We start from the raw sequence: 11,440 nt of genomic DNA on the forward strand, positions 1-11,440 counted from the left end.
GTTTTTCAAGAGCCGAGGCGTGACCGAGACATCTCACACCTGTGGCAGGCTAGGACCATGATTCTGCTCTCCTTCCTCCCACAGCTGTTGCCACCGAAGGAGCTCTCCCTGACCAGATCCTGCATGAGGTCTGGGGCAAGGGAAGGGCAGGAAAGGCTGTGAGTAATGGGAGCAGCTGCCTGGGCGGGAAGACTCTCCTCGGTGCTTGGCTGCCCTTCCCTCCTCCGGCCTGTTGCCCATCCCTTCCTCAAATGTGCAGCGCCAGCCATGTCCCTCCTGCCCAGTACCTTCTGTGGCCTCTGTAACACAGTCCAGATGTCTGGAGGGTCCCCTCATCCCCCCCCCGCCTCACTCTTCTACCCTGACCCTGGCTGTGGGAGCCTTACCATTACAGATTCTTCTGACCTGTGCACTCCTGGGCTCACCCACATTCTGCCTTTGCGCCTCGCGCTTGCTATTGCTGTCCGAAGGTGCCGCGCTCGCCTTGCCTCTGAGTCTTACCTTGTGCATGCTGCGCCCCCTTCCAGAATGTTCTTCTCCCCTGTCCCAAGCCCTGACTACCTGAGGGCATCGTGCCTTTGATGTGGTTCCCTGGCCGGGTCCCCACCTTCTTCCTAAAGGGTGGAGGGGCAGCCTGGCCATCTGCATAGGAAGTGCAGAACCCCGTTGCTCGTCTTCAAGTCCCAGCTTGTCCTCAGTGATAAATAAGAGCCGAGACTCCAAGTACAATGCGAGACCAGCACCCAGCCAGCACCTGTATCATGTGAATCTCCTGCTCACCAGTGGGATTCAGCCTAAGTGGGAGGGGCCTCCCGAATACTGCACCTGTCTCTCTCACACACACACACACACACACACACACACACACACACACACACCTGCAGTCAGCATGGGGTCAGGAGTTGTCCCTGTCTGGGTCCCACACAGAGGGGTTGTTCACAGCAAATGTTTGCCCACTGAAAGAAGCAGCTACCCCAGCTCTGCAACCACCCTTGGCCACTATGAGGAGGAGAGCAGACATACACAGAGCACACTTCACCGCCCTTCCTCCAGGCAGAGGAGGGGATATAGCTAGTCTTGACATCACTAGTGGAGCCCCAGATACGGCGTCGTCAAGTGATGTTCCGCCTTGGTTGTTTACCACACTCATCTAATTGTCCCATATGTGCTCACACTTGTGGTTCCATGTGACCTGCCTGAGTTCCTGAAAGACCTAGGGTGAGGGAAAGGGTGTAGTCAAATCAGAGGAAACCCATATTCAGGCGCAGAACTCCCTCCACCATCACGCCATATCCAAAGTTGAGCAGGTCGTGACCTTGGGATGAAAGGATCCATCTTGTAAGCAAAATGACGGGTTATCTGGAGGGTGCCACAGGGCTGCTGAGTGAAGGGGCAACCCGGACCTCACAACCTCCTAGACTAACAGAGGAGAGGCGGGAGCTGCAAGGCAGGCTTTGTCTGGTCCAAGACTGCAGCACTGATCCATTGCCGAGCAGATCTGGGGTTTTTAACTGTAGTTCCTTCCCAGGAGGGAATGGGCCTTTTCTGTTAAGGGCCTTCCCTCCTCATGCTCCTGACTCTGAGCTCTGGCTGTGACACACTTGTCACTGCTCACCCTCTGGCCAGCGAAGAGTCCCCTGTCCTCCACACTGGGAGCCTTGAAACAAGGATGGAGGTGGCAGGCAGGAACGGTGCTTTTAGGACCAGACAGCTGCACAGCTGCGCTGTGCCTTCCAGACAGTGAAGTACTCCGGGCAGGGTCAGAACCACACCACCAGGATGACTTGGGACTATAGATGAAGGTGATTTGTTTTACTATCTAAATTTTCTGTAACTTAATAAGGTTCTGAAAAGCCTCCCAGGGAGTTTTCTGGCTCAGGAAACCACCCGTCATAAGAACAGGCAGTAAGTTCTTTCTTCTGAACAAGAAGAAATAGGTGTACAACGTTTCTTCAAAGAAAACAAGTCTCCCTCTCCACCCTACCCCACCCTGTAATCAGGAAAGGTTGAATAAATAATTCTTTTAAAGCCCAGTTTGAGGGAGCATCACTTGACCTGCAAAGGCAAGGCAGGTGTGGGGCAGACAGGAGGCAGAACAGGGGGTGGCGAGGCCGGTGGATGTGAGTTGAAAGGGCTTGGCACAGCAGACACACAGAGAGCACAGAGCCCAGGGGAGTGTGACCTCTGCTCTTCGGTGTCCTTACACGAGTGTGCTTCTCCTCAGTCACTGTCACCTCTGTCCCCATCTCTACCTCCATTTCTCCTTCTGAGGCAGGATTGCACGCTGACTTGAACTCACAGAGCAGTGCAAACTGGCCTGGAACGTGACATCCTTTCGCCTCTACCTCCCAAGTGCAAGGATTACAGGAACATACTTATCAGAAGGCAATCCTCTTTCCAAAGAGGCCCCAGGAAAATCCACAAGAAATGTGGACGTGAGGCAGCTCCTTTGTGTGAGTCTTAATGGTCCTTAGCTTTGGGGTTATCAAGGACTGGGTGCCTGTCACCAGAGGCAAACTCAAGGCCTTCATGTGAAACCTGCCTTTGGTTGGAAGGAGAGTGCAGTAGTACCTGCTGCTCGGGTCTTGCCCCTACTATAGCCTTGGGCATGGCAAGGGAGAAAAAGGGAGGGTTCACAGAAAGTCACGGGGAGGGCTTCTAAAGAAGTGTGATGATTCTTCCTTTGCAGAGGAAGAAGCCTCTGAGCCTACTGCATTGAACCCCCCCTGGGGGGGGGGGGGCGACAAGGGCTGCACAGACCCAGCTAAGCTGAGGGCTGCTGGCTCTAGGCATGTCCTGGCAAAGTGGCAGAGCAGGTGTGGCTGGCTTCACCCGGTGTGGGCACTCTGCCCAGGGTGCTTGCAACAGGTGAGGCACAGAATACTAGCTGAAGTAGCTCTGCCCAGCCTCCAAGCCCACATGTCTGGCCCCAGCCTCCGGGGCATCTGAGGCTCAGAGGAATTCTGGGGCTAAGGGAGTATAGCCATTCTGCTTGAGGAATCTTCCAACGCCAGGGTGAGGCACACCCAGAACTGATGGCTTGAGCCAGGACTCCCCCAGGCTCCTTGCCACCTAGCCCACTACCTACTTCAGGACCCAAAGACCATGGGGAGGAAAGACCTACTCAGAGGACACAGTAGTTACCATCCACCCTCATTCCTGGATCTGCAGAGGAAACCTGCATTCCACCTGCCCCTGTGTAGCACCCATGTACCCCATCTACAGCCACCAATCCCGCCCGGTGGCTGTCATGCTCCAGGCCTGGGTATGGAGGAGCTTAGGTAGGGGCTGGTAGAAGAAACCTGCTGTCTGGACCATTTGCCCAGGGGACTGGCAGAGGGAAACACTCAGGGAGGTATTTGCATTCCCCATCACACTAACAGAATTGTCCCCAAAGTCATGCCATCAAGGCAGCCATGGATGACCAGAAAGCAGTGCTTTCTAGCCATGTGACTCTCAAATCCCATCTAATGAGGATCCCAATACCAATAGAAAATGTGACTAGAGTTGAGAAAACGCCTTATAACTGGCAGACAGGCTGTGTGCAAACGGCTGGTGTCCCAGGGCCCAGTGCTGGGTTTGTCCCTCCTCCGTTAATGGCGTCCCAACTATCCCCTTTGTTTCTCTGAGCCAATCTTTTTTAAGTTAATTTATTAGTTAATTTTAAAATAATATTTTCATTCTTTGAGAATTTTTATACATGCATGACAATACATTTTTATCATAGTCCCACTATTCCTTTTCCTAACTCTTCCTGGATTTCTTCCTGGCTCCCAATCCCTTCCAACTTTGTAACTTTTTGTCTTCTTAAATAACCCACCAAAACCAATATCACAGGGCTCCAAGCCTCCTACGCACACTGTTAGTTACCTACAGGTGTGGGTCTCAGCTGAGTGATGCTCGTCCCTTATGACGGCCTCAAATCAAATCCCTGAGCAAGACACAGTTATCCTTCAGTGGGAAAAGTTCAGATTTCTCTGTCCCCAAACTAGACATGGTAGGCTTCTGCATGGCAGAGGGCAAAGGCAAATACTTGCAACACAACGGGTTTCAAATCATGCCATCACTTGCCGGCCGTGTGGCCTTGGGCTCATCGCTCGGCCTCTGCAAAGCTGCTGCTCCTTTCTCTGTGCATTGTGAATGATGCTAAGAACACACGCCTTTAACAGTTGTTCGGTGGAGAGAGGATTAGAGGTGTGATGACTCAGGTGTCACAGACACCAGGTAAATGGTAGCAGGGGTGAGAGTGACTGTCAGTGCCCGCCTCCATGGATGCCTTCGGCCTCTTGGAAGGGAGACTGAGCAGCACAGTTCTTTCTGAGAGAGTGAACATTCACCTGACAGCTGAATACCAGTTACTTGGGCCCCCTGGGATTCTAGAAGCTTCCATTGCGGCAGAGACTGGAGGCCTGCTAAGTTAGGCCTGGTGCGCTCTAGACGGGTGGGCATGACTGATTACCTTTTCCTCCATACCTGAGCTCCCCATACCTCCAGCCCCACACCCCTCTACATGCACCTGCGTGCGACCTCTCCCCTGTGCCCTTTATTCCTAGTCTACTTTGCTATTTCCTTCCCGCTGGAAGCTTACAGTTCTTAAAGCCTCTGCGTGCTGTCGAGCGCTTGCATGCATGTGTGTTTGTTTGCCCTCTGTGTGTTATTCTTGGCCTTGGTCTTCACCCTGCCTTGGGTGAGGAGAGTGGAGGGAAAGGATGCAAAGCTTGAGTGAGAAATGGAGGAGGGGCATGGCTTTCCCTCTGGGACACTGCTGTCTGCCAACCCACCAGGACACGGGACATTGAGGGTCCCCGTGCTTCTTCCCAAAGAGACAATGAAATGGCCCCAGGAGGGCCCCTGCCTTCCAGCCTCACCCTGAGCTTAGTCTTCTGTCTAGAAAAACACTCCTGCACTACCAGGACTCCATCCCTTCTTCCAGGATTGGAACAGAGACCACAACACAAAACGTAGTAAGAAGAAGCCGGTGGAATAAGATGTCACCAGCCTGTAAGCCCCTCCCCAAGCTTTTCATGGACATGTCAGTTCCCAGCCTTCTCATTGTTTTCCAATGGCACGAAGAGAGGTGGAGAGGCCTCTAGAGCCTCTCCATGCTGAGCTGCATCTTCATGATTCCAGCTCCCAAAGGAGAAGGTGCTCTGAAAGCTAAGCAGCCTGGGAGCCATGCCCTGTCCCAGGTGGGGCTTAGACCCACAGTGAGGCGCAGCACCACACCTGGACACAGGCCTCTGCTCTTATGGGAAGGCAGAGGAGGGAGTTCTCCCAAACAATCGTCTTCCAATAGATAAGGCAAAGTTTAGTAAGACCGTGAGAACCTGAAAAACCTCCAATTATTGTGGGTGGTATTTCTATGTATTTTATCATATACTTACCTATTGATTATATACATCATTAATATTATAGAGCCAGAAATCTAGCTCAGTGGTCGAGCATTTGCCTAGCATTCAATTCTTAACATTGCCCTGAGACAAAAAAGAAAGACAGAAAGAGAGAGAGAGAGAGAGAGAGAGAGAGAAATTGAACAATAATTAACGCCTAAACCTCAATAGTCTAAGTATTTTCGAGTACACATGTAACACTTGCAAGCCTAACTTGTTCCACAGCAGCAGTCCCTGGGAAGCATCTCTAAGCCTTGCTGACTTTAACAGTATAAGTCCTTAGTAAAACAGAACTGTGGCTCTCTGGGAGTTCTCATTCTGCAGCATTCCATCAGCCTGGGCTTTCACATAGAGAGGAAGGCTGTTCATCCCTCTGGGGCTCAGACCCAGTTACTCGTAGGATGGCTTTGTGGGAGTTAAAACAAGGTGTCAGTTCCTCAGTAAATTCATTTTTGTGTGGACTTCTTCATGGTGTCACATACTATTGCCACCTACCGGAAACCGTCAGAATAAAAGTCCTGTATCTATACGGTCTATAAAACAAACAGTGGTCCTCTATCGGTGTTCTACTTCCGTGTAACAAACAACTCTGAAATGGAGTGGCTTTGGTGAGGGTGAGCGTTTATTGTTTTACCTCCTCCCTGGGTCACAGCTTCAGAAGCAGCTCTGGTCTGTCTCTCAGGCAGCTGTGTGCAGTCAAAATGTCCCCTGGGGTGCCATAGAAGGTCTGATGGGTGACCGGAAGAGCCACTCTCAAACTGGGTCACTTGCACAGCTGAGTGCCAAGTTTGTCGCCAGGAAGCCTCAGCCCCTTGCCGTGTGGCCCTTTTTGTAGTGCTGCTTGAGCGGCCTCCCAACGTGGACTCCTTTTTCCTCAGGTGACCCAAGAAAGCAAAGCTGACACAGCAATGTCTTTCATGACCTCCTTCAGAGGTCAGTAGTCAGCCGAAACCTGCCCAAATCCTCTTGGAATAGTGCACTACAGTGAAAAACCTACACAGCGCTGAGAGGGACAGCGCTGAGAGGGACGGCGCTGAGAGGGACAGAGCTGAGAGGGACAGCGCTTAGTACATACGTGCCAGCAGGATGGTGAGCATTTAATGCTCTTTGTGCCCTAGTGCAGCTTAGGGGCTAGCAGGGATGCTCAGCCATGCTTAAACACATGACAGTACAGAGACAACTAAACTAATTGACAGAATCATCAAGGTGCTGAAGATCGAAGACTAGAGAGGGACCCAGTGCCTGATTTGAGGAATGGAGATGGGGTCACATGCGAGAGACATTGGAGTGCACGGGATATACCTGGGGCATTTAAGATGTCCAGTGTTCTGTCAGGAACAAATCATGAGCAAATGCTTGAGGTATGGATCTGGGCTTGGAGAGTTGGGGTGCAGGGAGTTCTTTGGAGCACAGTGGAGGGGAATATGGTGGTAGACCATGCCTGAAACCCCAGTACGTGGGACATGAAAGCTAGAGAATTGAAGGCCAATGTGGACCACAGGGAACTCTATTAAAAAAAAAAAAAAAAAGGCTAGGAAATCCTGATGAAGCCTCATCTCCCATTCCTTCCCTCTGTTGTCTTTCACTGGCAGAGCTTTGCCACAACTACCTGGAAGGGGCCACTGGGAAGAGCTGGGAAGCTGCCTGGAGAGCTAGCAAGGGGTCTTCCCAGGAGTAAGCGAGAAGCCCCTTCCCTAGGCTGCGAGGAAGGTAGAGATGCAGACAGGCCCGGGCACCTGAAGCTGCTGCAGCCTGCCCAGGCTCCCTAGAAGGCAGCAACACTCGCCCCCCCCCCCCCCCCCCCCAGCGTTTCCCTTCCCTCAGGTATCCCCGAGATCTCTGAATGCGACAGCAGACACTGCCCATGCTTGGTTACCTTTGGTATACGGCATAGGAGCATGCAGTTAAACAGACCCAGGGAAGCCGGGCTGCAGGGGCAGATCATAGCACCTCTCACTGGTGTGACTATCTCTGCATGCTCAGTGTACCTCATCCGTGACACAGTGGTTATGATGACAACCAGCGGAGAGCCAAGGCCCGAGAAAAGATGCTGAGCCTGCATCCTCATCGGAGAAACCCATTGTTAAGCTCTGGCCAGGTGGTCTGTTCTTGTCCTCCCTGGCCAGGTGGTCCATCCTTGTCTTGCCAGTCTCGTCAGGTCTTGAATATCTGAAGCAGGGAGCTGAGACCCTGGGACAGGTATCCTCAGTTCCCTTTGCTCTCATGCACAGACTGTCACACTGAACCTACCTCTACATGGTCAGAATTACACACAGCTCTGTTCTGACCCAGGCTCAGAGGGCTACCCCGCAGACTCCATTCAAACTGTCCACAAATCCACTCTGCTACAGTGGCCTTAAAAGGTACACCTGGTATTCAGCCACATAGACTGTCTTAGGCTGTTTTATATTTGCTTTTTATTCTATTATTTGCTTTTTCAAATTAAACCTCTTTTGAGATAGTTTCACACGTGCTTATAACAGAAAGTACAGAGAAATCAACTTGTACCCTACATGTGGGAAGCGCTACATTTTCAAAACCACAGCATGGCATTACATCCAAGATACTGATATTGCTTTGGATCAGACACAGAACACTTCCAGCACGCAAGACCCACCCCAACCTGTGCCCCTTTGCAGCCACATTTCCTCCCTCCCCTCTAAAACCAGCAGCACCCCCTACTTGCTGCTGGCAACCCTCAACCATTCTCTGCTTCTATGAAGTGGCAGTTTCAAGAATGCTGTATAGGAAGCATGTGTTTGGGAATTGGTTCTGTTCACTCATTACAAGTCTCTGAGGATCCATGCAAGTTGCTGAGTGTATCAGGCCATCAGAGTGTTCGTCTTCATTGCTGAGTAGGGCTCTAACAAACTGATGGTCTACAGGCTGCTCAGCCACCCACCTAATGAGGGAGGAGTGGCTGAGTGAGTTCCGTTCAGGGCCATGATGCAGACTCACTGTCAGTCTTCACTTCCCTGGGGTACATGTGCCATTGCTGGATCTGACTGTCACTGGACAGCTAGATTAAATAGGCTTGCGGGGTTCTGCTAGCTCTTTAAATACATTTGCAGTGTTCTGCATAGAGGGTGGACCATTCTACCTTCCCTAACAATGTGTGAGTTTGATCCCTGGAGTCACATAAAGTTATAAAGAGAGACAACATAGTTGTCCTCTGACCTCCACATAAATTCATTGGCATACACACCTATGCACACAAACACAAACACAACAACAATAACAATATAATTTTAAATTTAAAGCTGTATTTAAAATGCCTGACCTTCTACGAAAGCCTGCTTTGGACAGAGCACCTACATTAGCCTACAGCTAGCTAAGCCAAATCATTGAACACGAATCAACTTCATAATCAAAATACCAAATACCTCGTAGTTTGTTGAATCGCTGTCTTGAAAGGGGATAAGCAAATGGCTGCATGAGTACCCTTTATACTACCAAAACGTCAAAAGATCATTGTAAGTCAGGGGTCATCCATACCGTCAAGGAGCTGCAGATGCTGTCTCTTCCAGGGTTTAATGAGCTGTGAGGTTAACCAGCCAGACCTGAGAAGTAACTGACAGAGTACCTTCATCTATACTGACTTTAAATGTCTGCTTACAAGAGAAACAGCTTGTATAGACATATATGGGATGCTAGGGATTTTTTAAGGTTAAGAATTGCTGAGCTGCACAGTGAAGCCAGGAGCAAGACAGGAAAGAAACCGTATGCCACCACGCCTCTGTTCACTCACTGAAAGTCAGCCACAAAGTTGGGTGGAGGCTTTCTGGTAGCTTGTGCAAAAATATGAGACTGCTTCAGCTCCTGGGGATCTGTGAGCGTCTCTTAGCAGAAGCACGAACCACATGAGAGCAGGATGCCACTCCCGAGTCCATACTGACAAAGCAGAATTCTGCGAATCCAGCCTGTGAGAGGTCTGGGTGTCTTTCCCTGAGCAGCTGGTGCTCATGGCCTGGCAAGATGCCAATTCTAAGAGTCTTAGGGTGCAGAGAGAAACCCCAGCCCGAACTGGGTGGTGACCTACAGGTAAGTTTGGTCCAAGAGAGTCCCCAACCTTCTGTGCTCATTAACTGCTCTCCCTTTCTGTGTGTCCCTGCAGGGCTCTGGCTGAGAACATGGCCAATGACATTGATGAGCTCATAGGCATCCCTTTCCCTAACCACAGCAGCGAGGTGCTGTGCAGCCTCAACGAGCAGCGGCACGCGGGGCTGCTGTGCGACGTGCTGCTGGTGGTTCAGGAGCAGGAGTACCGGACCCACCGCTCCGTGCTGGCGGCCTGCAGCAAGTACTTCAAGAAGCTCTTCACGGCTGGTAGCCTGGCCAGCCAGCCCTATGTCTACGAGATCGACTTTGTCCAGCCTGAGGCTCTGGCTGCCATCCTGGAGTTCGCATATACCTCCACCCTCACCATCACCGCCTCCAACGTCAAGCACATCCTCAACGCCGCCAGGCTGCTGGAGATCCAGTGCATCGTGAATGTGTGCCTGGAGATCATGGAGCCCGGGGGCAACGGCGGCGAGGAGGACGACAAGGAGGACGACGACGATGATGAAGATGACGAGGAGGAGGAGGATGAGGAGGAGGAGGAAGAGGAGGAAGAGGAAGAAGAGGATGACACAGAGGACTTTGCTGACCAGGAGAACCTGCCTGACCCCCAGGACATCAACTGTCCCCAAAGCCCCTCCAAGACGGACCATCTCACAGAGAAGGCCTTTTCAGACACACCCAGGGACTTTCCTGACTCCTTTCAGCCTGGCAGCCCTGGCCACCTGGGAGTGATCCGAGACTTCTCCATTGAATCTCTGCTGAGGGAGAACTTGTACCCCAAAGCCAACATCCCTGACAGAAGGCCCTCCTTATCTCCATTCACCCCAGAATTCTTCCCACACCTCTGGCCAGGTGACTTTGGTGCCTTTGCCCAGCTGCCTGAGCAGCCCATGGACAGTGGGCCACTGGATCTAGTCATCAAGGACCGAAAAATCAAGGAGGAGGAGAAAGAGGAACTGGCCCCGCCCCCACCCCCTCCCTTCCCTAGCGACTTCTTCAAGGACATGTTTCCTGACCTGCCTGGGGGGCCACTGGGCCCCATCAAGGCGGAGAACGACTATGGTGCCTATCTCAACTTCCTGAGTGCCACCCACCTGGGGAGCCTCTTCCCAGCCTGGCCGCTGGTGGAGGAGCGCAAGCTGAAGCCCAAGGCCTCTCAGCAGTGCCCCATCTGCCACAAGGTCATCATGGGAGCTGGGAAGCTGCCTCGGCACATGAGGACGCACACCGGGGAGAAGCCGTACATGTGCAGCATCTGCGAGGTCCGCTTCACCAGGTGCGCAGTTTCAGGAGAAAGCTGGGGGCCGGGGGGGGGGGGTAGGGCTGGAGGCCGGGGCTGGAAGCAGAGAGGAACGTGGAGGGCAAGGGATGGAGAGAGATCGCACATTGAGCTCACCGATTGGAGAGATGCTAAGCATTTCCTGGGGCAATGATGTCAGCCCCTTTTAGGAACTAAGCTGCTTTCTCAAATGCAATGGTAGGGTGAAACCCAAAACATAAAAACAGGGCAGGACAGGCTATGTTGGGGAGAAGAGCAGAGGAGCCAGGCAGGTCCCACGGAGGGTAGGCTCTGTGTGTGCTTGGAGCCAGTGTTTCCCAGACACTGCCCATGGCTAGCTGTGTGCTCCTGTGAGCAGCTGGACAATCACAGAGACGAGACTGGAATCCCAGTTCTTCTGTGACAATAAAGTCTACGACTAGGATACTTCAGAGACTCCTGGAGGCACTTTCCATCCCCCTGGCAGGTTGGGCCTCTTATCACTTTCTTCTCCACATTGCCAGGAGGGTAACTTGGGATCTGAAATGAGCACATCAGGGAATTGTCATCTTTCAGAGACATCCTTCTATTCAACAAAAGCGTGCTATGCACCTTCTTTGTGCCAGGGGATACGGGGTCACAACTATTTATTCATACTAGGTTTCAAAGACTTCCCTTTGGTGAGAGAGAGAGAGAGAGAGAGAGAGAGAGAGAGAGAGAGAGAGAGAGA

General features: G+C 52.0%; 1 protein-coding gene across 3 annotated transcripts in view; it reads left to right on the plus strand.

The window, feature by feature from the left end:
* The window catches only part of Zbtb7c (zinc finger and BTB domain containing 7C), a 316,543-nt gene that overhangs the window by 296,496 nt on the left and 8,607 nt on the right, over window positions 1-11,440 (plus strand). For all 3 annotated transcript variants that reach the window (XM_055622899.1, XM_055622900.1, XM_055622901.1), the window contains one exon: window positions 9,505-10,728. In XM_055622899.1, coding sequence (XP_055478874.1) covers window positions 9,521-10,728 — 1,208 coding nt within the window. In that variant the 5' untranslated portion in view covers window positions 9,505-9,520. The remainder of the gene's footprint in view (window positions 1-9,504; window positions 10,729-11,440) is intronic.

The sequence above is a fragment of the Psammomys obesus genome, unplaced genomic scaffold (assembly GCF_907164565.1).
Source record: "Psammomys obesus unplaced genomic scaffold, mPsaObe1.curated_primary_1811, whole genome shotgun sequence".
NCBI classification, from domain to species: Eukaryota; Metazoa; Chordata; class Mammalia; order Rodentia; family Muridae; genus Psammomys; species Psammomys obesus.